Below are 23,954 nucleotides of genomic sequence, written 5' to 3' on the forward strand. Positions count from 1 at the left end.
CAGGTCTACAGGCAGAAGGGGAGCAGGCCCTGGCCTGGCTAGGGGATGGAGCAGCATGGAGGGATTCGAGAAAGAAAGAGGACATGGTTCCAGGGGATGGGGAGATTTGTATCACAAACTGGGGTGAGTTCTGACCCGGAAACATAATGCTCTTTGAAGGGGAAAGCCAATCACCGCTCCAGGAAGGAAAGTGCTGCCCCACTCAGCTAAACACAAGCCAGGAAGCCAGGTCAGGGCTGTGAAATGGTGTGTGCGCTGGGGCAAGTCCAGGCAACGAAAGAGAGACAGGGTCAGATCTAGCTCAGTTCAGGCTGGGACCTGGAGCCCGAAAGGAGCCCAAGGACCAGGCGAACTTTCCTCGCAAATGGAGCTAGCTGTGCGCTTGTCCCTCTCCCTCCCCCGGTGCACAAAGGGGGAAGGTCGCCCTGACAGGCATGGCTGAGCTCAAGGGTCTGCCCCGGTTTCCCCCGCAGGGTCCAAGCGCCTGTGGATGTCTGCGCTGTAGAGCACACCTGGCGGGAGAACCCCCCATAAAGCATGAAAATGAGAGTGAAGGTGAAAAACCAAAGCAGCATGAAGAAAACAAAGGAGAAACCAAGGAGAGAAAATGTTTTATTGAGACCAACGCATTGACCCAGAAGGACAGAAAAGAAAGTAAGTCATGAAATGTGAACTCAAGAGTAACATGCGAAGGACAGGAAGAACGCAGCGCAGGGACAGGGGGAAGCAGTAAGGGCTGCCAAGCCTCCGTTTTCCTTCTAGCCCATGAGAGTGACCCTCTCCTTCCTCCTGCCCTCAGCTTTGGAGGGGCTGCTTCCAGCTGGGGGGAATCCCCTACAGGGGGGTGTCAATGGGGAGCGGAGCCCAGGCAGATTTGGCCACGCTGCCCCTCCCAATCCCAGCACTAGCGGCTCCCTTCTTGTTCCCAGCAGCTGGGCTAAATGCGCCTGCCTCTTGGGACCCAACATAAGTAAAGCTCCCCTTTGCACCAGGGCACGCCCCTCCGTCTCCTCCCCCTGAGGCCTGGGGGTCCTGGCCCCACAGCTGGCATCTTCCCCAGGCGTGTTAGAACTCGGCAGCCCTTTGACACAAAGCATGCCCCATGGAGCAGGCGAGGCAGAGGGGAGCCAGATGGCCAGTAGCATGGAGAGCCCTGGCCTCTTCTCCTGGGCTGCAACAGGAGCTTTTCTCTATTTTACCTTCGGCACCAACTGCTCTTAAGGAAAGAGAGAAATCCAAATCTGCAGCCGTCCCCCTGCCCATGCCCACGGAGCAAGGATCAGCCGAGGCCAGCAGACAGATGGGACCATGCACCTTCCATCCTCAGACCCCACCCCCAGGCGAGGGGTCAGCCCCTGAAGGCTCACCCCCCTGTGTAACTGGACACTTCGCTGCAGCTCGGCAGATCAGGCTAGCTGGCCACACGCAGCACCTGGGCAAGGCCTATGCATGGCACATTGCAGACAGGCTGATCCTGGACCAGGGATGCTCCCCAGTCTGGGTTATGGGCTGGTCACTGCTCAGGGACCCTCCTCTCCTACAGCTTTCACTGAGCAAACCACAGCCACCCAGCAGCACTGGAGCTTGTGGGGACAAAGAAGGGATGGACAGACAGACAGGCAGTGGGGAGCAGAGACCAAGGGATAGACGTACGGGCAAGCAGGCAGGGGCAGCCAGGGCGACTGAGGTCACAAGCAGGCAGGGTGGGAGGGGGCGGGCAGACAGCATGAGTGGAGTGCCATGGTGCTGGGACCGCTCGGGGGGCTCAGAGGGAGGTGATGTCGTTAAGTGCATTGTCCAGCTCCTCGCTGATTGCCTTATACTTCATCTTCTGAGCGTACACTTCGTCTGCAGGCAGGAGGGAGTGCGGGGGGCGGCCCGTGGCAGAGAGCAGAGCAAGGCAGTGAGGGGGAGGGAGAAAGAGAGAGAGTGAACGTGAGAGAGAGAGAGAGAGACCTTGCTGCCATGGGAGGGTGCCAGGTAAGGCTCACACAGGTGCATGGGCCTCTGATAGGCCAGGCTGGTTCCTCCCACCCCTGCCCTTACCTCGTTGCTCCAGGGCCTCGCTTGGCCCCTTCTCACCAAGGACTCTCCTGGCCCGGCCTGAGCTCCCTGGCCACTCTTCATCCCCTCCCTGCCTGTTGCGCTCCTGGCTAGCCCCCTGTCCTGGGACCCTTCCTGGCCCACACCCATCGCACGGTGATCCTGCCTCCCCTCCCTTCAGACTGGGATTCCCTCGCAGGGAGGCAGCTTTTTCTGTGATACCCACCCAGGCTCCCTGTCCCTCCCTCCTCTCCGGATCCCAGCGCTCAGCCACAGCCCCACGGCTGGAGGTTTCGGCTGGGCAGACCCTGAGGCACGTCCTGGGCCTCCTAGGCTGGCTGTGCTCTGTGAGGAGGGGGGCCAAAGGGCAGGCAGGGTCTCTGTACCTTCTAAGTCATCAATGGTTTTCTCCAGCTTGGCTACGGATCGCTCAGCAAACTCCGCTCGGGTCTCAGCCTAGGGTCAGGAAACGGGGCGTTAGCTATGGTACCGACTGTCTGATGGAGAACTGGTCAGGAGGTAGCATCTCCTAGGCCAGGACTCTCCACGGGCAAAGGAGGGCCAGAGGCTACCCCGCTTGGCCCCATGGAGGGGCCCCTTACTAGAGCTGGGACATGGCGAGCAGCCGAACCTCCTGTTGGACTCACTCCCCCAGCATTTCTGCAGGGCTCGGCTGTCTGCTTTGTTGTATCTGAAGTTGCAGCAGATCCTGCCGACCCGTCAGCTGCTCTGCAGCGACTCTAACTCCACAACACGGGGCCAGGCCATGGCTGGAGGAGCAGCAGCATTCAGAGCCATGTGTGGGTCCAAAGCAGAATCTGCCTTTGGGCTGCTAATTTCAGCTCCGCTCCAGACATGACTGTGTCTGCCCCCCACCCCCCGGGGCCTCACGGGCTGAGTTTGGCCCCTTCAGTGCATCAGAAACACATAGCTGGGCAGGGGAAGGGCGGTGGGGATGGCTCATGTTTTGGGGCAGGGTGTTAGGGGAAGCCGGCTGTCTGCACAGTCCGGGGATCCGGTCCAGGCGGATGGTGGTTTTAGCCATTCAGAGGAGCAGGGCAGTAGACTCAGCGTGGGTCAAGGACTAACCCAGGGATTGTGCCCACAGAACAGGCACCGACTCTACAATGTGCCAGGGGGTGCTCGGCCCCGGCTCTGCCCCAGGCCCTGCCCCCACTCCACCCCTCCCACAAGGCCCCACCTCCACCCGGCCTCTTACCGCCCCCGCCCCGCCTCTTACCGCCCCTGCTCCGCCCCCGCCCCTTACCACCCCCCCGCTCCACCCCTCCCACAAGGCCCAAGGCCCCACCTCCACCCCACCTCTTACCACCCCTGCTCAGCCCCTGCCCTGCCTCTTACCACCCCCCCGCTCCACCTCGCAAGGCTCAAGGCTCCACCCCTGCCCCACCTCCGCCCCTGCCCCCACCTCTTCCCACCCAGTTCCACCCACTCCCCCGAGCACGCCGCATCCTCGCTTCTCCCCCCTCTCCCCCAGAGCCTCCTGCATGCAGTGAAACATCAGTTCGCAGCAGGAGGAGGTGCGGGGAGGGAGGGGGAGGCGCTGATCCGTGGGGTCCGCCAATGGGAGGGAGGCACTGGGGGGGGGGGGGAGGGAAAGCTGATGGGGGGCTGCCGGTTGGTGCTCAGGGCCCACCATTTCCCCCCGTGGGTGCTCCAGTCCCAGAGCTCCCACAGAGTTGGCGCCTATGGCCCACAGCCAGCACAGCCCATAGCCAGGCCCACTCTGAAGGGTGGCAGCAAACCTGTGCACCTTGGGAGGACGGGGCAATTACACAAGGTCTCTGACCTCCTGTCAGGGTCTCTGATTCTGGGCGTCTCTCACCTCCTTCAGTTTGTCTGTTAGCAGCTTGATCTCCTCCTCGTACTTATCTTCCTTGGTGGAGTACTGTGAAGAAAGACACGCCTGAGTCGCTGCACAGTCCCTGCGGCACCCGCTGGGTCCCTCTCTCATAGCGACAGGCTGGCGGGCCCACCCCGACGTGCCCCACCGTTGGCCAGATCCCAGGGCATCTCCCGTGAGAGCAGCACTCTGCTCCGCTCACTTCTCGGGCCCTGCTCCTTGCCAGCCCCTGGGGGCCGGGGGCTGCACTCCTCTGGTTCCTACCTTATCGGCCTGGGCCTCCAGGGACTTCAAGTTGTTGGTGACAATTTTCAGCTCTTCCTCTAGGTCCCCGCATTTACTATTCCCAGCAGGCCAGGGCGCGCGGAAGAGAGAAGGGGGGGGGGAAGGGGGGAGGAATGAAGGAAAGGAGAGAGAGAAAAAGCTCAGGAGAGAGAAACAGCAATTCAGATGGAGAGGAAGCAACAGCCAGCCTGGCCCATGACTTCAGGCAAGCCACCATCCCTGCTGACCTACCCCGGTGGTAGTCACACAGCTCCTAGGAGCATCCGGCTGAATGGCTGGGATGCGAGAAGCAGGCTCGGACACCCAGACTGTGCCCAGGCAGCGAAGGGGTAGAGTGAATCACCGGCCTGAGCGGGCTCGGCAGGTAACTGGATCTAAAGAAGGGCCAAAAGTCCGGAGCAGAGATGCCAGAGTGACAGGACCAGCCAGCCCAATTTGCCTCTGCCAGCTCAGCCCCACCTGGCCCCTCGCGGGACCACGAGAGCTCCTCCTGCACAGTGGAAAGTAATTGGGACAGAGACTCTTGCGGTACCGAGAGACAGATGTAGACAGGGAGTGGGAGAGATCTCACTCCCCACCAGGGCCTGCCTCACGCCTGCAGGGCCTACCCTGGGGCCTCGGGCCGCGGCCAATGCTCAGCTCGCCCTGTGGCACAAGGAGCGGCCCTGCGACGCAGGCAGCCAGGGAGAGGTGTGGGGCAAACCAGGCAGCAGCCAGCACCAAGGGCCACCCAGCTCGCCTCCAACCCCAGTCCCTCAGTGCATCGAGCCCCATCTGTCTCAGCCCAGGCCCAGACCCAAAGCCGCCCAGGATGGCGAGGGAAGAAGGAGAGGGCTCAGAGTGGTCTCATAGGAATGATGGAAAGGAGACAGCACGTCCAGAGGGTCGGAGAGGCGGAGAGGGACAGAGAGGAAGCTGCGAGTCTCCCCAGTCCCCTGCCCCAGTACCTCTTCCTCTGAGGCCATCAGGGATTTGAGGGTCTGGTCCATGGTGCGCAGCTCCTCTTCCAGCTGTCTCACTCGGCTGGGGGGAGCGAGAGGGGGCATCCCAGGGGGAGCATTCAGCCATGGGAAACCGAGCAGAGAACAAGATCAACCATTCCCACTCCTTGCGTCCCTACCCCCCCGGGCCCGGTGGGGACAGCGACGGGGCAGGAGCTGGCTGCCATTCAGCCTGATTAGAGACAGAGAGCCAGGGGCCCCCCTAGGATCAGACCACCTGCTCCTCAGCTCCATAGGAACCTCACGGCGCTGCACCTGGATTCTGTGCCTCTAACGGGGTCAGTGGCGCCCCTGCTGGAGAACCAAGGGAAGGACTCACCCCAGCCACGGACTCTGGCTACTCACTGAGTGCCCTACGCGGCTCAGCTCCCCGAGGGCTGGATCCCAGCTCAGCCTCATCTGGGGGGGGGAGGGGAGGAGGAGGAAGAGAAGCAGGACGTAGGGGCCCGAGAAACCCCGTCCCCGTGCCCTCCTGGGGGGTAAGACAGCACTCACCTTTCTGCAACCTCCGCCCTTTCCTCCGAGCGCTCCAGCTCCCCCTCAATGATCACCAGCTTACGGGCAACCTGGCAGGCCCGGCAGAGGAGAGACTGTCAGCCCGGCGCAGGGCGGCAGCTGCGGGGACACAGCTCGGCAGCAGGCCCCCACCACAGGGGTGGCCGCAGATAGAGGCCGGGGGTGAGGGGGCAGCAGGCAGAGGACTAGCAGGGAGGTGGATGGTGGCCCCCAGGTGTAGTGGTGCTGGGAGGCGGAGGACATGGCATGTGGGGTGCTGCCCAATGTGGCAGCAGGCAGAGAGCCTGGTGGGGGGCACCCCCAGGGTGGCAGTGGCAGCAGGCAGAGGAGATGCCCCCCAGAGACAGTGGCAGCAGGTGGGGGAGGGGTGCCCCCCAGAGGCAAGAGAGCAGAGGGCGGCAGGAGGGCAGGGCCTCAGCAGCAGGACCCACTATCTCGTGCTCCATTCTCCCGGGACCTCTCCTACGAAGGGGGGTGTTGCTAGGAGCTGCCAGCCCCCCGAGGGCTGCGCCCCCCCTCCATGGCAGCGCTCCAGTGCACGAGCGCGTCCTTGGTGTGAGCCAGCCAGAGCTACGGATGCTCCTGGCGGTGTCAGCAGGAACCCCAGGGATGATGGTCGTTGGGAAGGGCTGGTTCTCACCTCCTCGTATTTGCGGTCGGCCTCCTCAGCTATGTGCTTGGCCTCTTTCAGCTGCATCTCCTGGAGCTCCATTTTCTCCTCATCCTTCATGGCCCGGTTCTCAATGACTTTCATGCCTCTGAAGAAAACCCAAACCACAGTGTTACGGCCGCAATCTAGACTGGCCCGAAATGCAGCCATGATCTAGAGCACCCAACTTGCCTCGCAGCAAGCTAGAGCGCCCCAGCTCTGCCCCACGCCGGAGTACCCCACACCTGCTCCCTCTCCTTTTGCAGCCCTGAGCGCCCCTCCCCTTCCGGTGAATTAAACCATTCCCATGTTCTAGATCATCTTCCGGTCTCGGGAATTAGCCTCACGCTGTTATCCCAGTGCCCATCCTGCCCCATCCCTCACCCTCTCTCAGATCACTGCCACATGGAGTCAGATGCTCCTAGCATTGAGCTAGCAGCCCCCTTCAGCCCCACCCTAGCTCACACTCAGCGCTAGTTCTGCACCCTCTGTCCTGCCACCCATCACCACAGCATCTGAGCGCCTCCTGCAAAGTCAGTAGCATGGGCCCCTCTGGGACAATGCAGATGATGGAGCCCAGCCCAAAGCCTGGGAGAGCTGGGGACAGAGCGTTCTCCATCAAGGGGAGCCAGCTATGGAAAAACCTCCCAGTGGAGATCAGGGAAATTCAGTCTGACCATCTTCAGGACACCCTTACACCCTCCTCTCCCGCACCGCACCAGTGATACCCACAACCCTGACACCCCGTCTGCCCAAATAGCCCCCACGTAGTACACAAAAGCCTACAGCAAAGGATCAAATCACCCAAATGGAGGGACAGGAGCAGGGGCCCCCTATGCACATGGCCAGCAGTAGCCCTCAGCTGCGAGCCTCTGAGCCGGGTCGACACGCCTGGGCTCACGGGGCCCCTGCTGCACTCGGAAGTTGCAGCTCGGGCTGTAGCGTGGGCTCGAAGCCCAGCCCTGCCCTAGGCTTCAGAGCCCGAGCTCCAGCTCGAGCCACGTCGACCAGCTAGTGCTAGCAGGCAGCGTGGACCCCGCCAGCCCAGGTCTGTCCACCCGGTTCAGCAGCTCGCGGCTGTGGGCAATGCAGACAGTTGCCTGGACCATGGAGAGGGCAGGCAGCCAAGGGAGCTACAGTGACCCAGCCTCGGGTGACGAACACCAGGATCGTTGGGCCCAGGCCCTCAGCCAGGAGGAAGGGACAGAGATTCCTAGAGAGCTGGAGGTGAAATAAGACATTTTTAGACAGATGCTCCCTGGTCCCCCAAGCTTAACGAGGAGTTAAACAGGACCCCAAGGCTTTGCACGACTCTGCCAAATGGAAGGTGGGGACAAATTCTTTCCAACAGCATCACTTTGGTCTTGTCTGGGGTCTCCAGCTGCAAGCCAACTGCCCTCCATCCAAGAGCCGATCTCTGGGACGTACGGCGAGTGACGTCTTAGTCGTGGTGGTGGCTGCATCGGCGGTGAACGAGATAGATAGTTGTGTGTTGTTGGCAACTGAGCCCTGGTGTCTCCCTCTGTCTCCCAGTGGAGTCACACAGACATTGAGGAGAAGCCGGTGTTGCATGGATCCCAGTCTCAGTCGCTGTCTCTGTGACACTTGAAGTCTGGAGAGCTAAACTCTAGCTTTTGAAAAGCCCCATGAAATCTCAGTGCTGGCACAAGCTGAACCTGCTCCAGGGGCCACATGACCCAGCCAAGCAAGAGAGAAGGGCCCTGAGGTGCCCCTCTTTGACAGCAGTAACTGGCACCTTCAACAGTCCAACTCACTGCTCATGGCAACCTAGAGCACAGCCGGCCGGCCTCGGACAGGCTGCTGCAGAATCATAGAGAATCATAGAATATCAGGGTTGGAAGGGACCTCAGGAGGTCATCTAGTCCAACCCCCTGCTCAAAGCAGGACCAATTCCCAACTAAATCATCCCAGCCAGGGCTTTGTCAAGCCGGGCCTTAAAAACCTCCAAGGAAGGAGACTCCACCACCTCCCTAGGTAACGCATTCCAGTGCAGCCTGATCTCCTGCCCCAAACTGCCCCCATCCAGGGGTGCCAAAATGGGGGAGGGGGGCCTAGGGGGCCATGGCTATGCACTTCCACGAAGTGTGAGAGTCGGGGGAGGAGGCTGAAAGGAGTGGAGAGGAGCAAGTGGGGAGCAGGGCCTCAGGGGAAGGGGCGGTGTAAGGGCAGGGCCTCAGGGGGAAAAGTGCCTGTGGGCCCTCCACCTTTAGGGCACTTCCACTGCTCCTGCCCCATCTCTCCCTGACATGGGGCTCAGCATGGGGCCCAGCTGCCCGTTGCTGTCTGTGACACCAGCGGGACCCCAGTTCCATGGGATGGGGGCTTGGAGCAATCCCACAGGGCCCTGGAAGAGGAGCCCAGCAGCCCCATGGGGGCAAGAGGCCACATCCAGGCCAACCCCGCCAACCCCGCCCCCAGCTGCCAGGCCGCATTCCCCTCCGCACTCCTTCCTTCCCACCAACCACACACCTCTCGCTCTCATCAGCCGCTTTCTCCGCCTCCTCCAGCTTCTGCAGCGCAGTGGCCAGGCGCTCCTGGGCTCGGTCCAACTCCTCTTCCACCAGCTGGATACGGCGGTTCAGGGAGGCCACATCAGACTCAGCCTGAGGGAGAAGCAGCACCAGAGTCAATCCCACCCCACAGCTGGAAAAGGGCTGAGAGCCACTGAAAGTGCATGAGCCCCTCAGCACTGGGACCTGTGCAGAGGCCATAGGAATTGCTGCCTGGATCAGCCAGGGTCCGTCCCGCACAGCAGCCGGCCTCTGACAGTGGCCAGCATCAGATGCTTCAAAAGTTCGCGCAAGATGCTCACAGTAGGGAGAGGTGGAATAATCTGCCCCCACACGATGTCTCATCCTGGTCTCGAATACTTCGAGATTGGCTCAAGCCCCTGAAGCATGAGGTTGAATATCCTTGCCAGAATTTATGCTAGCAGTAACTAGGATAGCCCTGAATATTCTTATCTATATAAGGATCCAATCCTTCTTTGAATTGGGCTAAATTTTGGCCTGAATGTCTTGTGGCAGTGAGTTCCACAGGATAATTATGAATTGTGTGACAAAGCGTTTCCTTCTGTTACTTTTTAATTTGCCACCTTTAAATTTCTTTCACTGTCCCGGGGTTCTGGGGCAGCAGAAGTTCCCAGTCTACATTCTCTAGACCAGCGGCTCTCAAACGTTTGTACGGGTGACCCCTTTCACACAGCAAGCCTCTGAGTCTGACCCCCCTTATAAATTAAAATCACTTTTTTTATATTTAACTCTATTATAAATGCTGGAAGTGAAGCGGGATTTGGTGGATGCTGACAGCTTGTGACCCCCACATAATAACCTCGTGAGCCCCTAAGGGGTTACGCCCCCAGTTTGAGAACCCCTGCTCTAGACCATTGATTGTTTTAGATGCTTTTGTCATGTCCCCCTCTCATTTGTCTCTCTACGGTAACAATCTTGATCAGTTCACTCTCTCCTCACAGGAGCTTTTCCAGGCCCCTGATCATTCTCATCACCCTTCTCTGAACCCCTCTAATGCTGCAATATCCTTTCTGAGACAGGGTGTCCAGGGGAGGCCGGACCATCAATTTATATAAAGCCATTCAAAATTCTCCATCTTACTCTCCATCCTATTCTGAATTCCTGACATCTCATCTGGGTTTTGGACCACACAGTCTAGCCAGCGCCTGACTCCAGTGACTTCTGCACCTCTCCCCAGAGTCCAGCTCAGCCCCAAGGAACCACCCCCAGTGGACCCTGCACCATTCTCCCAGACATAGGCGCTGACTTCTAGTTTTCCTGGGGGGGGGAGGAGGGGCTTTCGGGGGGGCTCTCCATCCCCGCTCCGACCCAAGGCCCTGCCCCCATTCTGTCCCTTCCCCCAAGGCCCCACCCTCACTCCACCTCTTCCTGCCCCGCTCCGCCCCCCTCTCCTGAGGTCCCGCCCTTGCTCCGTCTCTTCCCGCCTTGCTCCACCCCGAGGCCCACACCCACCTGCTGCTCACTGCTCTCCGCCCTCCCCCAAGCCTCTTCCCCAGCCATCAAACAGCTGTTTGGCAGCGCTCCTGATTAGCTCATTGGGGGTGCTGCCAAACCGCTGACTAGCGCTGGCGGCACTGCACAGCTGTGCCTGGTGGGTGCTGAGCACCCACAGAGTCGGCACCTACGGTCCCCGAGTCCAGCCCAGTCCTAAGAACGGATAGACAGACGGCTGGATGGACAGATAGACACATACCCCCATCCCAAGCCAAAGCCCAGTCACTTTGGCAAGCGAGCAGACAGACTTGTGTGAGCAGGGCCTGAGCTGGCACGCGCGGCCGACGCTGGCTCTGAGATCGGGGGCTAGCCAGAGCTGCTGCCTGGGCTGCAGGGTCAACACCGCTCATTTTAGTGCACTACCTCGGGCCCCATCCGCGCGTGGCTGTCCCGGGCTCGGAGGCTGGCTCCCCGCTGCAGTGCGGACACAGCCCAGGAGCCCCGCACACTCCCCTCCAAGCCAGAGCCCAGCCCGGTCAGTCCTGGCTGACCCCCTCACCGGCCGCTGAGCCCGGCGAGTAGGGTGACCAGATGTCCCAATTTTATAGGGACAGTCCTGATTTTTGGGTCTTTTTCTTATATAGGCTCCTATTACCCCCCACCCCATCCCGATTTTTCACATTTACTGTCTGGTCATCCTACCAGCGAGGGGGATGGCACTCTTCCCCGGCAGGGTGGTGTGGGGCAGCGTTTGGGTTTGCAGAGCGGTGAGTAAAGGAGCAGGAATGCCCGGCACAGATTCGCTCCCAAAAAGGAGATTGGAACAACTTGTGGATTTCCTGTTTACTGAAGCCAGCGAGGCTGTCCATGCGGGGTCCCCTCCCCCGCCCCGGCTCCCAACGCCAGCCAGGCAGGGTGGAGGCAGCACTGGTCAGGCTGGGGAGGGGACCTCGAGGCTGGGGGGCCTGCGGATACCCCCTAGGCCCGGTCACTCTCTGCCACCTCTGACCGGCGATTGGCTGGGCTCCGTTACAAGGAAAGGGAGCCGCTCTGGCTGGTACCTTCTCCCGGCCCCTCCTCAGCCTGGGGGGCTCAAGGCTGGGCCAGGCCTGAGCCCTCCCTGATTTACAGTCCCCAGGGGAGGAATCCAGCAACGCGCCTCCATGGGGCTGGCCCGCAGCCAAGGCCAGGCTGCAAGGAGCCCCAAGGGCCAGAAACCAGCATGTTCCCAGGCTCCAAGCACCACCCCTTCCCCAGGGCTGGGTTCCCTGGGGCGAAGGGAAGGGGGGGAGGCGAGCCAGGGCAGAGGACACTGGGGAAAGGGGGGGCGGGGAGAGGGATGAGAGCAGAGGCAGTGGGGGGGGCAGGGGAAGAGAGGCCAGAGACAGCTCTTGGCAGGGGGTGTGGGGAGTGTAGGCGCTTTCATGCAGCGGGAGCCGGAGTCGTGGACTGGGAGCCAGACTCTCGCCAGCCCCATGTCAGCTCCCCTAGCCCCGCACCAGCCTCCCATGCCATATGCCAGCTCCCCCAGCCCCACGCTAGCTCCGCCAGCTCCATACCACTCCCCCCTCCCCTCCCCACAGCATCTGACCAGCTTTTCTTTCCATTTGGTAATTCTCGCATTGCTCCTACTCTCGCAGGCCTGAGCTCAGCCCCGGAAATGCCTCCAGCGGGTGCAGCAGCCCCCAAGGGCTGAACTCTCTGCGGGGGGGGGGGGGGGGGGAAGAGGAGAGCGTGGCTAGGTGCTGAGGCCAGGCTGAGAGCAGGGCCCAGGGCCCTGTCCCAGCACAGGCCACCAGACACCGTCACCCCACACTGGCTACTGAGTGCCCTGCGCAGGAGGCTGGGATCTGTGCACCGGGCCCCAGAAAGCAGATCACACAGAACAGGGGTGAGCCTGCAGAGTTAGGGACCCCCTCATGCCATCATGACCCTGCCCTACATCCCCTTCCCTGGCCTCCCATGCCCGCAGGAACCCCCCCCCCAGCAGGGGTGCCAGGACTAGGGGTGCTGGGGGGGCCGCACCCCCGGCTTGAAGTGGTTTCCATCCGTACAGGATTACAGTTTGGTCCAATGGCTCTCAGCACCCACATGATGCAAAGTGTTCCAGCAGCCCTGCCCTCAGGGACGGACAAACCCTCCAGGAACCTTGCCCCCTCCCCAGTTACAGCCAGACCCAGACCTGCCCTTCGTTGGCTGTAATTCCGCAGTGCCATCTCCTCCCAGGCCAGACACCAAGGCAGCAGGGAAAGGGGCTGGGTTTGGCTTTAGAAGGGGCTTTGGGCAGAAGGCCCCAGGAAGCACACATTGGGCTGCTCTCCTACCCCAACCCTCTCCCCGTGGAGCACTGTGCTGCCATGCCGGGGTCCGGGCTGGGTTCGCTGGCTCCACATCATGCCACAAGGGCTGGGAAGGCTCCCAAGAAACAGTCCCTGCTAGGCACAAGGCACAGCAGTGATGGGATTCCAGTGGGGCCCCCCCAGCACCAGCAGAAGGCGTTAGCCAGGCCGCAGAAAGCTACCTGACCCCACAGAGCCTGCAATAATGTCCTTGGCCTATGTTGGTTACAGGGACGCGAGGGGTGGGCAAAGCCCCCTTCTCCCGGCTGGGGCCCCCTTCCCCTCCAGCCATGCTCACTCCCCGGCAGGCCAGGGTTTCCCTGCAGCATGGTCACTAGAGCAGAGGAAGCTGGAACGGGGCAGGGCTTAGCACACACTAGTAAGGAGATCAGAGGAGACAACCCCTGGCCCCCCCACCACCTGGCCAGGTTCAGCCCTTGGGACGCACAAGCCAGGACCTGGCCCTTCCACACTGAAGTCTCAGGTCCCTTCCCTCCTGGAGTCAGGGCAGGAAGCCACACAGCGCAACTGCTCTATGGAGAGTTTCCGCTGGTTCCTGGACCTCAGCCAGGCCCGGCGCTGGAGTGACCTGCCAGGCTCTCTGGTGGAGATCAGGTTACTGGGCAGGGTGGCCCGGCTTCCCCTGCAGCCAATGAGCACCAAAGAGTGAGTGGGACGGGGGCTGCGGGAACAATAGGAAGCTCCTGGCAGAGTCTGCTCCAACCAGCCTCAGGTACACGCTCCAACCAACACAGCCAGGAACAGGAGCAATTGGGCCTGCTAGTGCCGCCCCAGGCAAACAGCCTCTAGCCTAGCCGCACCCAGCCAGGGAATGCTCCCCCGCCCACGCTGAACTCCTCCTAGCCTCAGATTGGATCAGCAAGGCCCAGTCCTGCATGTCAAGTTCCCTGCTGGGACCCCCTCCCAGGGGGGCTCTGCCCGAGATACCCATAACCCCCCTATAGGGCTCTCTCTGCCCGAGATACCCACCTATAGGGCTTTCTCCTCTTCCTCATTCTACTTATGGCAGGAGCAGCTTTCCCGAAGAAGGCCTCTGCGGTACGGCCTGAAGCAGGCCAGACTCCCGATTAGCCAGACTTCCTCTGGGAATACGAGCTCCCCATGGGATGCCGTGGCAAAAACGGCTACAGCAATCCCTGGATGTATAAGCAAGGGCTAGCAAAGGGAGTAGGGAGATGGCATTAGCCAGACCATTCCTGGATCCCATGGCCAGTTTCGGGGGCCACACTTTGCTGACAAATTGGAAAGGTTCAGAACAAAGCTACGAGGATGATGCGAGGTCAGGAAAGACACGAGAGACTGAAGAAGCTCAATCTAAGGGCACGTCTTCACTACCCGCCGAATCGGCGGGTAGCAATCGATCTATTGGGGATCGACTTATCGCGTCTAGTGAAGACGCGATAAAATCGATTCCCGATGGCTCTTCCGTCAACTCCGGAAATCCACCGTGGCAAGAGACGGAAGCGGAGTCGACGGCGGCGCGGCAGCGGTCGACTCGCCGCCGTCCTCACAGCCAGGTAAGTCGACCTAAAATACGCAACTTCAGCTACGCTATTCACGTAGCTGAAGTTGCGTATCTTAGGTCGACCCCCCCCTGTAGTGTAGACCTAGCCTAAGAGAAAGTCAAGAGGCGACTTGATCATGGTCTACAGCTACCTACACGGGACAGGGCTATCTGGTAGCACAGGGCTCCTTCACCTAGCAGACAAAGGCAGAGGGAGAGCCAGCGGCTGGAAGCTGAAACGAGACACATTCAGACTAGAACTAAGCTGGGGTTTTTAACAGTAAGGGCTCGGTGGGTTCTCTCTCCCAGACCCGCCCCACTGGAAGGGACGGGCTGGAGGTGGCAATCACTGGCTGACATTCTCTGGCCTGTGCTGTGAAGGGGGTGAAACTGGATGCTCATAATGGCCTCTTTGGGTCCTCACATCTCGGACTGTCTGAGTCTAACCCTCTCCTGGCAGGCAGCCCTCCGCTCCCCAGCAGTGGGGATACCATGGAAAGTATTTGAGGCACCTGTCGCTCTGGCATCCGGGTGGGCATTACAAATGGAGCACCTTTTCCGCACACGCCCTGCAGCACTCAGCTACTACCCTTACCGGGCGGGGCTGGGGAGAGCGCTCCCGGGGCCTCCGCCAGCGGAGGCCTGGACACCTGCGTCTCTCAGCCTGCTCCGGAAGCGGCCAGGCTTGGCCACAGACATATTTCCAGTGGTGAGAATCCCAGAGGCAAGGACGACACCCTGAGAGTGGCCGACACCCCTCCTGCAAGTCCCACCCTGGGGACAGGCAGCCTGAGTTTTCCTGCTGAACACAGGTGGCCCGTGGCAGAGAGGGGCCTCTGAGATCACTGGGGCCTAGGCCAGCTGCTTTTGGATCCTTGGGGGTCTTTCTGAGCAGAACCAGTCGCAAGCTACCCCTTCCCCCAGGGCTCGTCCCTACAGCTGAGTCTGCAGCACCAAGGGGGTGGTGGAGTCGAAGGCTGCTGGGAGAACCAGCAGGGGCAGCTGATCTGTTCACTGCTGTGAAGGGACAGAGAATCATAGACTATCAGGGGTGGAAGGGACCTCAGGGGGTCATCTAGTCCAACCCCCTGCTCAAAGCAGGAGCAATCCCCAACTAAATCATCCCAGAGCTGACAACCAAGCCTAACGCCATTCCCAGGGATGAGGCCTAACTGATCTGGGTCGAGCACAGGGCCCTGGATGGGATCATGTGCTGCTGGAGCTGGTCCACTCCCACCCGACTCAGGGCTGGGTCAGGCAGTTACACCGGCATCCTGGGACGGCTTCCCAGGCCAGATCCAGCCCTACAGGCTTTCAGAGCTGCCTGCCCCTTGCCCCCCTGAGGCGGCCCAGCACTGCTCACTGCCTGTCCCCAGCCCCACAGGGCGATGAGCCAGCTCACAGGGCCTCTCGAATCCCTGCTCGAGTGACTGGCTGTGACTCCGCCAGGGAGCACAGCGGGACTGTCCCGAACCCTGGGAGCCCGTCTCGGGGGAGGCGGTCGACACCGAGACCCGGTTGGGTCAGCTTGGGTTAATCAGGGCGGCACAGGCGCTGCGCAGTGTGGGAGAAGGCAGCTCCTGCACCCTCCCTACCTCATTGCCAATCATCCATCCCCCACTCCCACCAGCAATGCCTCTGGCTCTTCCCCTCACCTCCTCTGCCCCAGGGCAAGGGGAAGCCCAGAGAGCCCAGAGGGAGGGAGGGATAGATGGGGACACAGCTTTGCATCCTGTGTACCATCCTGGCGGGGCCAGGACAGCAGAGGCTGCAGCTTCCGCCTGGAGCAGGAGATGTTCCCTCCCCGACAGAGAACCCACTGCACCTCCAGCCAGACCCAGAGCACGGCCACTTCTGGACTTGGGGATGTGCAACTGACCGAGGTGAGCACGTGGCTGCAAGGCCCAGGCAGTGAGTCAAAGCTGCCGGAATGGGCACCCAGTCCGCCAAGATGGTCAGTTGGGGCAGCCAGCGGTAGGCCTGAAACTGACGCCACAGTGATGGGGACCCCAGAAGCACCCAGGGTGCAAGAAGGGCTTCATCCCTGCTGGGGGGCACTTTCCCAGCTGGGTCTGGCCACTGGCCTTCCGAGATGCAGGCGCAGCCGGTAGCTGGACAGAGAAACTGAGCCACACAGGGGCTGCTGAACCCACAGCCAGGTCAGGGGGCGCATGGATGGGGCTGGGCTTTCCTGGCAGCCAGCTGCATCCAGGTGCCACGAGTCTGGCGCTTGGGTTGTTCTCGGCTGTGGCCCTGCCCTGGCATCAGCATAGGGACAGGCACCAGATACCCACCTACTAGACCACACACCTGGGACCAGCCTGCTCCGGCCCGTTACCATGGGGAAAATCCCCCTCCCCCCACCTCTGGGTAACCCCTAGACCTGAATCACAGCACCAGGCCCCATCTCCCAGCTACTTCCCAGACCCCTCCCCCCCAATCCCAACCTTTCCCCAGTCTGCTCCCTGCCTTCCCCAGCTAAACCCCAGCAGCCTCCACCCTGGCCCCTCACTGGGTGCACCCCGGACCCCCATCCCAGCCCTCCCTGCTGCAGCCCAGGCCCTACAGCCAGCTGCGCAGCCGGCTGGTTCGTTCTGCCTGGAGCAGGTGAGGAGAGCCCTGGCTGAAGGCGCTGGGAGGAAGTAGATCTGAGCCCCTGGCCGCCCTTTTCTTTTCCTCTTGCTCTGCCCCACCCTCCTGTGAGGGATGAATGGAGAAACCTCCAGCGCTGCCTCGACTCTGGCTGGCTCTGAAACCCTTCAGCACCCACCCCAGAGCCCAGATGCGATCCCTGCTGGGGGGCCGTGTTTGCATCGTACCCAGAGAATTTAATCCACACACGCTGGGGGCTCCTGGGCAGCCTGGGTCTGGTCACTGCAGACACTGCAGTGCCCAGGGCTGGGGTCACCACAGAGCCAGCTTGGGGGAGACGAGGAGAGCAGGGGGACAGGCAGGTGGTGGGAGGCTGGGACAGGGCCAGATGGGGGGTGAGTGCAAGGAGATGCTCCCTGGATGGGGAGTCCAGCATCAGGCAAGGAGGGTGCAAGGTGAGCCCAGCTTGCGGGGGGGGCTGACTGGGCCTGCCAGGCCCTGCCAGCCACAGGGAGTGGAGGGGACGTCAAACCCAGGCTGGCACCCAGGCCCCTGGGAGCAGGGCAGGAAGGGCATTGGGAGGAGCTGGCTGGGACCCTCAAGCCCTGGACCACCTTACCCGCTCCCTGGCCTGTCTCTCAGCATCCACCTCCCGCTGCAGATGCTCCGCGCGCTCCTCTGCCTCATCCGCCACCTGCTGCAGGCTCTGGATCTTCTTCTTCACCGCATCAATGGAGGTGCTCCCAGCCATCTTCCCCCCGGGGCCGCGCCCAAGGAACGAGGCCTGAGGGTGCTGCTTGGGGACCTGAGCAGGACTTGCCTCGGGCAGGGTCTGTGGCGAGCTTCAGTGCAGCCTGGTGCCAACCCACTGGGTCCTGCTGGCTGCCCCTAGCCAGCTCTGTGCTGCAGCCTGAGCTCGCCGGGTCACTGACTCTGCCGGTGACAGCTCCCTGCAGCCTCCCCAGCGCACCCAGCTTCAGCCCTTTGTGGGACTGCCACTCCCGCTCCAGCAGGAAGAGCTCAGGATGCGAACTCTCCCCTCCCCGCCTTCATCCCCTTTCCTGCTCCTCCTCCCCCTCTCCTGCATCTCCTCCTCAGGAAATTGAGTGTCAGAGCTTGCACACTTCCCTCCCCTTAAAGAGGCAGCACCAGGCATCCAAGCTGCTTTTCCCTGCCGCTACGGGGCTCCCCTCCCTCCCCCAGGGAACCAGCCCTCACCCTCCCCAGCCCAGGGAGCACTGCAGCGGGGTGGGCCCACAAGCGCCTGCTCTGGGTGCCTGTGTGTCGGGGGAGCAGCCTGGCCCCAGCAGGGGCTTTCCTGTGTCTCTTTCAGGTGGGGCTGACCTGAGAGGCCCCTTTTTGCATTTGCCACTGCTGTAGCCACGGGAGTGGCTTCTGGACCCTGCTTCTGCTCTCCATGGACCCAGGGGGCTGGGGAATTGGGAGGGCTCCTTCCTGCCCCCTGGTGGGTCCTGCACACAACACTGAGTCCTGGGGGGTACAGGAAGGGGGAGCGGGGACGTGGCGAGAACAAAGTTTCCCATAAACGTATGTTCATGAGTCAGGGTTTGTGATGTGTAAGAGAGGAGCGAAGCCTGGGCAGGGGGGGCTGGAATGGAGGCCCAGGCGCAGAACAAGGGAGACACGTCAAGGGAGCTCCTGGCAGAAGCAGCACCTCCTTCCCCTCATCCAGGCGGCTATCGCTAGAATCTTTCTGAAAGGTCTCTAGCTCGCCCACAAGTGAGGGGCTGAATGCAGGAGTCACCGGGTCAGATCTCTGGCCTGGAGGGTCCTCATGGGCCCTATGAAATCATTGCAGATCCTCGCCATCCGAGCAGGGGCTCTGCCCTTAGCCATGAGAGGGGCTGCTGAGACTGCAGCCCCATTGGGGTTCTCACAGACACTCGCCTTCCTTTCTCCCTGGGAGCTGGGCACCCTTGGATGGAGCTGGCAGGCTGCAGTGTGTCAAGTCCAAGAGCCAGAGCCAAGATGCATGGCTGCTCCAAACATCAATGGAAGGGAAGGGGGTCTGGGAGTTTCAAGCCCCATTTGCCCCAGGTTCCAGAACTATTTCAGCATCTCTGCACAGCGGAACAACTGTGGTAGAACCCAGCGACAGGCAGGAACCACAGGGCATGCAGGTGTGAACCACGCTACAGCCTGCTGCATGCAATGAATCCTAGAGCACAGCTGGGCCTTTAGGGTCAGCAGCCAGATATGAACGACTTAAGCTTCTGCCCGTGCTCGGAGCGCATCTCCATGGGAAAGGGTGTCCAAGCCCCAGGGTCCTGACACCATCCATCCCATTGCCTGGGATCTACAAGCCCCTTGGACAGACCTGATGATTTCATGTCTGCAGCCTCGGTCTCTACTCTGCACCGGATATAAGAAATCGCACACACAACTCCCCAGTGCTCAGACACACTTGCTATCTTCATCCCTGCTTATCTTGGAGTGCAACACTGATGCTATCTGGTGTCAGGGGCTATGCCCTGGTGTCCCATGCTCTGGGACACGGTCTGATCCGTTACAAGGGGAGCCCTCAATCCCTCCTTAATGAGCAGTGACAGACAGCAGGCAGCTCCGGCTGCACTTCACGCCTGCATTTAAAGAGCACAGCCAGCACAGGGATTCCTGGGCTCTATATGCAACAGCTGAGCCCAGCCGCAGACCCAAGGCAGCGCTTGAGGGACCCCAGCAGGGCCTATGTCTTCACTGCTGAGAAGAAGTCTGTTTTCCTTGCAGGGTAACTAAGGCAGGTGAGCTGTCCCGGCTGCACTGGGGCTGAGCTCGGCTCATTTACCTCAGGGTACAACCACAGAGCCTTGGCTCCACTCTGGTTTTACAGCAGGCTAGCTCACGCATTGTCACCCCGGTCCTCAGCAGCGAAGGCAAGGCCTGTGCAGAGCCCGGCTGCAGGCACAGCACTTTCACACCAGCCACAGGACAGGGCAGGGAGTCAGGCCCTGGCTGTCAGGAATGGGGCAGGTTCAGGGGCCAGAGAGACAGTTCTTTGAGCAGTATCAGAGGGGTAGCCGTGTTAGTCTGAATCTGTAAAAAGCAACAGAGGGTCCTGTGGCACAGAAGTGTTAGTCTTAAAGGTGCCACAGGACCCTCTGTTAGTTCTTTGAGCAGTTGCTTTACTAAGTGGCCTCTGCTCTAGCCACACCCTGGGACGCCAGCCAGCTCCCTCCCACTGGCTCAGGGAATCACCAAATAAGAGCAAAGTCTGGGCTAGGAGGTGGGCTGGGGCGGATCCTGTCACAGCCTCACAGGGAGCTTTCAGGATCACAGTCCTGGAATCCAGCAGCTTCTTTCTCGGCACTCTCTCTGCATGCCCCAGAGACACACACCAGCCCTGCTACTGCGGCTCCTGGCACAGCCCACGTATGGGCACCCAGACCAGCGCCTGCCCCAGGGACTGGGAAGTGGAAGAAACTGGAGCAGCAGCTGGGTGCCTCCCACACAGCCAGTTCCACTGCAGGTTATTGGGCTCGCAGTGTTAATTACAGAGCAGACAGGAATAATTCCCTCCACTGCCAGAGTCACTGGGTGAGGTTCCCTGGCCCATGCTATGCAGGAGGTCAGCCTACAAAATCTATGAATCAGTGCTCCTGCCCTGCACCCACAGCGCCTCCTGCTGGGAGAGGCTGGCACTGGAGAAGCCAGCCTCCCCCCCCCCCATGGCCAGCACCCCTACACCGAGCTCTGACGCACCTCACTGTTGGGATTGGAGAAGTCAGTCCCCCCCCCCCCCCCCCGGCCAGCACCCCTACACCGAGCTCTGACGCACCTCACTGTTGGGATTGGAGAAGTCAGTCCCTGTCCCCCCCCCCCGGCCAGCACCCCTACACCGAGCTCTGAAGCACCTCACTGTTGGGATTGCGAGGACCTGTGAATCCCTGAGCCTGCCACACTTGGCTTTATGCTGGAAGCTGACACCCCTTGGCGGGGTGTGCGGGACGGGGCTCACATTAACACCCGTTAGCACAGACCCATGTTACATTAGCATGTTGCAGCCCCATCTGCAAGCAAGCCGCACTCCCGTCTCCAGACAGGCTTGTCAGCTCAGGTTGTGGGCCAGGGGCACGTTCCCGTTGTCCCCAGACGAGCACTAGAGAGGGTTAGTTATTTTAATGTATTTGTTGATATTTCTACAGAGAGCAGCTGCCTCTCTGGCTATCGGGGCCCAGGGAGCTGGGAGCAGCCCTGCATGGGTCAGGAGCTCCTGTCTTGCCCTGCTAGACTCACAGGAATGGAGCATCTCCCCATCTCTGGAGGCACTGGCTCCGCTGGCTCCTAGATTCTCAGCCTGGAGGTTTATTCTCCTCCTTTCCCAGGTGCCCTCCAGCTCCTGCTGCATCTGCCCCACCAGCTCCTAGCACCATCCTGCCCTGGGATTCACTCGCTGGCAATTAGGCAATGAAAGATCCTGGAAACAAGCTCCAGCAGCCACGGAACAGGGTCCTCCCCTGGAATGGGGCTCCCCCAGAACAGAGCTCCTCAGGGGCTCACAGAGAGAGATCCTGTTCAGGCAGGTTTGGTCCCTGCACTTCATTGTCCAGGATTCTGGCCAGTCCTGAGCAGTGGGGTCCCCAGCCGGGTTGGTCCATCTCTAGCACCCATCACCACAGGGCCTCCACTCTTCAGCTCACTCCCAGCAAGTTTTTCCCAACATTTCTTTCTGTTTTTCCTTTTCTGAATGGGACTCCATTCCTCCTGGTCTCTCCCCCGGGTCCCCGAGCAATTCCCCTCCCTCCTGGGGGGTCACATCTCTCAGATATGTGGAGAGAGGTCATAGGACTCCCCCTCGCCCCCGTTGTCAAACTATGTAGGTTTGTCCAGCCCCCCTCGAGCCTTCCTGTTACTCTTCTCTGAGCTCCCTCCAGTTTGCCAGCACTGAGCACAATATTCCAGGGGTGGTCACAAATCAGAGCCACATAATGAAGGACTCCTCCCCCCCAGAGCGTGCACTGCACATCACACTGCCAACTACACTGCGAACTCCGCATCCACCCAGGCCTCTGACATCCCCCAGGGCCATCCCCTTTCCACCGCCACCCATCTGCAGCTCAGTTGGACCCCCCGCCCCCAGCCATTTGCACTCCACGCTATAATCTACATGCAAATTTGCACCACTTCAGTTAAAGCAGTGCTAACCCCTCGGTGGACACTTAGGCCACATCTACACGGAACCCCCCCCCAAACTCTGCAGCGGGAAATCTCAGAGCCCTGGAGCACAGCCCCACTGCTCACTAGAAATGGCAGCGTAGACGTTCCCGCTCGGCCCGGAGTTTGGGCTCTGAAACACGGCGAGGTGGTAGTGCTCAGAGCCCAGGCTCCAGCCTCTGGGGGAACGGCTCCACTGCTATTTGTAGTGCCGTGCCGTGAGCCCCAGGAGCTTGAGTCTGTAGATCTGGGTTTGAGACGCGCTGTCGTAGGGCTTTATATAGTGGAGACTTACTTTAAAAACTGCTCTTAATCTACGCCAGCCGAACTGAAACAAGCCTGTTTGGAACCAGAGTGTCTGTGCACTCGTTTCTTCACTGGCTTAACTAAATCAGCATTCAGAAAAGCGCTAGGCCCCAGGCAGACCCATGTCCCGGAGGCCCCTTCCCCCTTCTCCGCCAGAAGAACAACTGATTAATAGCTTCCTAGAGTTTCAGGGTCCCCTGTGATCACCTAGTCTGCCCCCCTGTGGAACCAGGCTGGAGAACTGCCCTGCATTAATTCCCATTGGAACTACAGCAGATCAACATCGTGTCTTGATTTAAAAACTGCCAGGAATGGAGAAGCTGCCCCGACCCTAGGTCAGTTGTTCCAATGGTTAGCGACTGTCACTGTGCGCAATCTGCGCCTTGGTTCTAGTCTGAACTGGGCTAGTTTCGGCTTCCAGCCTTTGGGTCGGGTTAGACCTTTGCTAGAGCCGGACGAGCCCATTAGCAAATATTCGTTACACACTGGGATCAGGTCACCCCATCACTTTCCCTTTAAGCGAAGCAGATCGAGCGCCTGGAGTCTCTCATGGTCAGGCAGGATTCCCAGTCCTTTCATGCTGCACAGCCGGGCTCCGGCTGCCCAAAGCCCAGGGGAGCCTCTGCCAAGAGCCACCAGGGTGAACTCCAGGCTCTGGGGAAATCAAGGGCAAAACTCCCATGGATTCACTGGGCCCAGGATCTCACCCCAGCACCCAGGGCAGCTGCCTCAGGGTAAAGGGAGGCAGAGGCCAAGAGGAGCTTCTCCTCGTCTCAAGTGCCTGGCTGCAGATTTCGCCCCCGGTTACACTGGGCTCTGATGCAGGATCTGGCTCATGCTCTAAATGGAGCAGACACATCCCAGAGCCAGAGCAGAGCAGCCAGCGAACAGGGAGGAGGTAACAGCCTCGCTCCACACCGCCTTTACACCTGGAGCGCTTGCTGAGAACGGGGCCTCTAGGCCGGCACCCTGCAGCCCTCCTGGAGAACTAGCACCAGTGCCTGGCCTGTACGGACTCTGCCAGCTGGTGCTGGTTCGAGTGACAGGAGTAGGTGCAGGGCACTTGTGCGTTGGGTGGGGCGGCTCTATGTTTTTTGCCGCCCCAAGCACGGCAGTCAGGTGGCCTTCGGCGGCACGCCTGTGGGCAGTCCGCTGGTCACGCGGATTCGGCGGCGTGTCTGTGGGTGATCTGCCGGTCCCACGCCTTCGGCGTACCCGCCGCCGAATTGCCACCGAAGCCACGGGACCGGTGGACCTCCCGCAGGCACGCCGCTGAAGGCTGCCTGACTGCTGCCCTCACGGTGACCGGCACGCCGCCCCCGCCCCCCGCGGCGTGCCGCCCCAGGCAGGCCTTGCTGAGCTGGTGCCTGGAGCCGCCCCTGGCGCTGGGATTGTAAACTCCTTGAGGCAAGGTCCGTCTCCCTGTATGTTTATGACTAGGGGCTCTACTGGACTATCAATACATTTGTGGGATGGGAGGGTCCTTCTGCCTGAATTCAACCAGGGCTTTTTGCTGCCCCTGGGAAGGGGGAGGGGACGTATCGCACTCCCACAGCCTTGTCCTTGTCCGGACTCCCCTGTCCTTGGTGGCTGCCTCAGAGATTTGACACATCTCCCCCATTTAGCTCCACAGACCAGCTGGGATTGAATTTTTGCTCTTGATCCTAAAAAGCTTGGCCCTT

At 60.7% G+C, this 23,954-nt stretch overlaps 1 protein-coding gene across 6 annotated transcripts in view; it reads right to left on the minus strand.

Annotated features, from left to right (window-relative positions):
• TPM2 (tropomyosin 2) overlaps positions 1–23,954 on the minus strand; it is a 28,713-nt gene that overhangs the window by 2,073 nt on the left and 2,686 nt on the right. For 2 of the 6 annotated variants that reach the window (XM_065406336.1, XM_065406338.1), the window contains exons 3-8: positions 8,846–8,979; positions 6,347–6,464; positions 5,686–5,756; positions 4,169–4,244; positions 3,887–3,949; positions 2,430–2,499 (exon numbers count right to left, since the gene is read on the minus strand). In XM_065406336.1, the coding sequence (XP_065262408.1) occupies positions 2,430–2,499; positions 3,887–3,949; positions 4,169–4,244; positions 5,686–5,756; positions 6,347–6,464; positions 8,846–8,979 (532 nt within the window). Of the gene's footprint in view, positions 1–1,765; positions 1,849–2,429; positions 2,500–3,886; positions 3,950–4,168; positions 4,245–5,136; positions 5,213–5,685; positions 5,757–6,346; positions 6,465–8,845; positions 8,980–17,416; positions 17,799–23,954 lie in introns of those variants that run through there. The other 4 variants (XM_065406339.1, XM_065406337.1, XM_065406335.1 and 1 more) reach the window with 4 other exon arrangements.

Source organism: Emys orbicularis, chromosome 6 (assembly GCF_028017835.1).
Source record: "Emys orbicularis isolate rEmyOrb1 chromosome 6, rEmyOrb1.hap1, whole genome shotgun sequence".
NCBI lineage: Eukaryota > Metazoa > Chordata > Testudines > Emydidae > Emys > Emys orbicularis.